The 3,627-nt window shown below is 45.4% G+C and overlaps 1 protein-coding gene across 1 annotated transcript; it reads left to right on the plus strand.

Moving 5' to 3' along the window:
- The first annotated feature begins 87 nt into the window (after nt 1-87).
- LOC126568977 (insulin-like growth factor-binding protein complex acid labile subunit) lies at nt 88-2,458 on the plus strand. The gene is made up of 2 exons (XM_050225712.1): nt 88-226; nt 298-2,458. Exons 1-2 carry the CDS (start codon nt 192-194, stop codon nt 2,396-2,398), a joined length of 2,136 nt encoding a protein of 711 aa, XP_050081669.1. The 5' UTR covers nt 88-191; the 3' UTR covers nt 2,399-2,458.
- The last annotated feature ends 1,169 nt before the right edge of the window (nt 2,459-3,627 follow it).

Consider the following 3,627-nt stretch of genomic DNA (forward strand, 5'->3'; position numbering starts at 1 on the left):
TACTGCATTCTGGGTGTATCAAGCGAGGGCTCGCTATGGCTTTTCATACTTCACAGCATACATCAGCATACTTGACAACAGTCAGCCAAAGCATCACTGCTCGGTTACACTATCTACGATACGACACACGACAGAAGGTCAGTTGAGTGAAGAAAGCCAAAGTGATCGGACCCACATACAGCATCGTCAACATGCGTGCGGGTGTTTCTATTTGTATCGTTGCTCTGTGAGTATTTTGACAGGATATAGTTTTGCTGGAAGGAATTCGGAAACGAATGAAGTGTTCTTCCATTTCAGAATTTATTCCTTACCGACGACGCTGGCACAGACAAGATTGTTCAAATGTGATGGAACACATCGCTCAAGTGTCGCCATCTTCCGCAACGTAACCATCGAGGACACGCTAGACTACCGGTTTTCATGTGACAATTCGTATTACTACACGATTAATACGATGATCTTCGTAAACTCATCCATTCAAGAACTACCCAAAAAACTTTTCGACAACTTTAACTCGTTACAAAACGTTTCGATGGCTGCTTGTGGCATCCAACAAATTATGCGGTACAGCTTGGAGCGTGCGAGCTCGCTGAGAGTGCTTGATTTATCAAGGAACAAAATGAATGAAGTGAAAAATATGGCTTTCGTAGGAGCATCGTCATTAGTATGGTTAAATTTAACGCGAAACAATATCAGCGTCATCGAAGTCAGCGCCTTTCAATCGTTGAGCGCGGTCCAGGTGCTGTCACTTTCACGCAATCAGCTGCAGTCGTTGGATAGCAATCTTTTTATCAATTTACCAGCCTTGAGGGGTATCTACCTCGACAATAATAAGCTACAAGTGCTGGATGCTGATCTGTTCTTGAAAAACACCAGACTCGAAGTGATCACCGTGGATAACAATCAGCTCAGCGTGGTCCACGATCGTGCTTTTGCAATCGGCCCAACTAATGTGACAGTGACTTTGATTAATTTAAAGAACAATAACATCACCAGCCTTAACTTGCAACACGTTGCGGCGAAGAAGATCATCTTGAGCTACAATAGACTGCAGCAGCTGTACATCTCCTCGAAAGTAGAGTCAATCATAGCGGACAATAACAACATCCAAGCGATTCAGAGCGACAACCCGAACGATATGCAGCTGGACCAACTGAACCTGCGCAACAACTCGATAACGACGCTGGATATGGTGGGAAAGCTTACCAGCCTTAGCGGGCTCGATCTTGGATACAACCGACTCGGAGCGGTCAGTATCAGCAGCTTCGGCATGCTGAAACGACTGAAGGTGTTGAGTTTGGAGCGGACGGCGATTTCCAACCTACAGCACGGCACTTTCGCTCAGCAGGAAAACCTCGAGTGGCTAGACCTGTCCTACAACAATCTCGACACACTGGATATGGATATTCTGACATCGTCCACCAACCTCAAGACACTCTTCATCGATGGTAATCGCTTGAAGTTTATCAAACACGATGAGATGAAGAAAAACTTTCCGCAACTAGCGTCCATCGGTATCATCGACAACAACTGGAACTGCAGCTACCTGACCAAGCTGGTTCGCTACTGCAACGAACATTCGATCGAGCTCGATAAAGAACATCAGGCCGAGATCGTGCAAAACCAAACGAACGTAAAGGGCATCTACTGTTTCGACGACAAGAATCCGATCCGCAACTGGAACACCACCGTTCTGCATCTGTACAACGAGTCCAATAGGTCCGCGGAAGATGGTGGTGCGCTTGAAGGGCTGCTCAAGGGTGTGATCGAGGATGTGCGGCGATTCAATGAGGATCACTCGGAGTCGAGCAACCGAACCGCGAAACTCGAGGGTAGCGTCTTCGATTTAACCCAGCAGCAGATTGGCATGCAGCGGGATCTGATCAATGTGCGCGAATCCATCGCCGACATTCGGCTGTCGCTGCTGTCGAATCGCACAAACAACGCATCGGCAGTCAGCACGAGTGAGATCCGCCAGATGATTGAAAGCATCAACAACCTAACGCTTGAAAAGCAGGAACTCAGCGCCAAGAAGCTACAGCTGGACATTTACCAACAGTCGCTGAAAGTGGAAAATGCTCTCGAAACGGCAAAGAGCAACAGCGATAAGTTGGTACTGCTTGGCAAGCAGATCGACGAATGGATAACTCGCATAACAGGCACAAGTGGGGGTACGCTCTATGGTCAGCTGTCAGTAGAGCGACATGCACAGCAAGCGCCTGAACGCGATACTGGTCACAGCAATGCTCTGCTCGTGTCGGTGTTGGTCATAGTCTGCCTTATGATGGGTGTGCTGATCTACGTTGTGTACAAGGGGAACCGTCGATCCTACAATGTTGAACGACGGCAGTACAACCGAGACAGTAGCCTAACAACGATTGTTGATAATGAAATATAAACTGTCTCCATGCTGGGTATCTACGACTAAAAACATAAATAAATGTGTTATCATGACTAAAGAGCATCCGCATAAACAACATGATAAAGCAAACAAATCGTACATTCTTTTGTCTATCCTCTTCCTCACTGCTGTCCTAGGGTATGATCTCGCGCACCATAAGTGTGCCCCTTATCAGAAACTCAAACACGCGAACCACACGAGGCTGCAGGAAGCCGGTCGATGTGTTCGTCGCTCTGTTATCAAATTATGATACTTCTTGCAATTATTTATAGCCATTACACACACCATCATCGTATACCACCATCGCGATGATGGTTATGTGAAGGAAGGAGTGAGCCCGGTGCGCAAGAATGTATGTATCAAATGGAAAGTTCCTGCTCCACGGGGACAATAGTTTGACGCTGGGTGCATGATGGCGCCATGAAGATGGTATGAACTTCTAATTAATTTCATCTCCGTGCTTGTTCGTAAAGTACACCGGTGGTGGTTGGTTGTAGTTGAACGACGTGTGGTGTGGGCCCTGGCATAACACCCGAAGCTAGTTACGGTTACAGTTTTAATTTTCAATTTTACTTTCAAATTACAGCAACTTCTCGGTTCTGGTTATTCGCTGTTACACCGGGATATTGATCTAAGCTGCTGCATCTTCCTGTTGCATGCATGTCGAGGTATTTTGTAACCGGATCCAATGCCGCAGTGTTCATAGATCGGATTTATTTCCTAGAATCGCTGGGATGATCGTGTGGGCTGCTATCAGCAGTTAATTATTCTGATAGCATTTCGATTAACTCTGTCGAATGTCGAGCACCGGTTGATATTAAATATAGATCCAAGTATGATTGTAGCCTTGATTTAATATTCCTTTCTACGAGTTGCTTATGTGATAGTTTTACACAAACATGTTGTGTTCAGTGGGCAATAATTTATTTATGACAGCTGTTACATTTTTTATCTCAATCTAATAATTAAACCAGGAACATTGCGCAGCTATGGATACATAGTAGCTAGTTATAAACATTTTTTAAAGATGATGAAAGAGTAACTCGATGGTATTTTAGTACATCATGAGAGTCAAAGCGCCCGACTGAAGCCCTGCAAGGATCAATATTCGCAGTAACTCAGCTGAGTGACTTTTCAGGATAACACACCTGCAGGAGAAATTGTTGATTTCACTATTGGTTCTGCGGACGGTAAAAATCAACGCCAGGATGTCTTTTGACTTTTGG

The sequence above is a fragment of the Anopheles aquasalis genome, chromosome 2, assembly GCF_943734665.1.
Source record: "Anopheles aquasalis chromosome 2, idAnoAquaMG_Q_19, whole genome shotgun sequence".
Classification (NCBI taxonomy): Eukaryota; Metazoa; Arthropoda; class Insecta; order Diptera; family Culicidae; genus Anopheles; species Anopheles aquasalis.

What these genes read in the sequence shown, in the direction of transcription:
- LOC126568977 (XM_050225712.1), top strand. Translation starts at nt 192, where the DNA reads ATGCGTGCGGGTGTTTCTATTTGTATCGTTGCTCT. An exon ending in TCTATTTGTATCGTTGCTCT is followed by an intron (nt 227 to 297) that starts GTGAGTATTTTG and finishes CTTCCATTTCAG; the next exon opens with AATTTATTCCTTACCGACGA.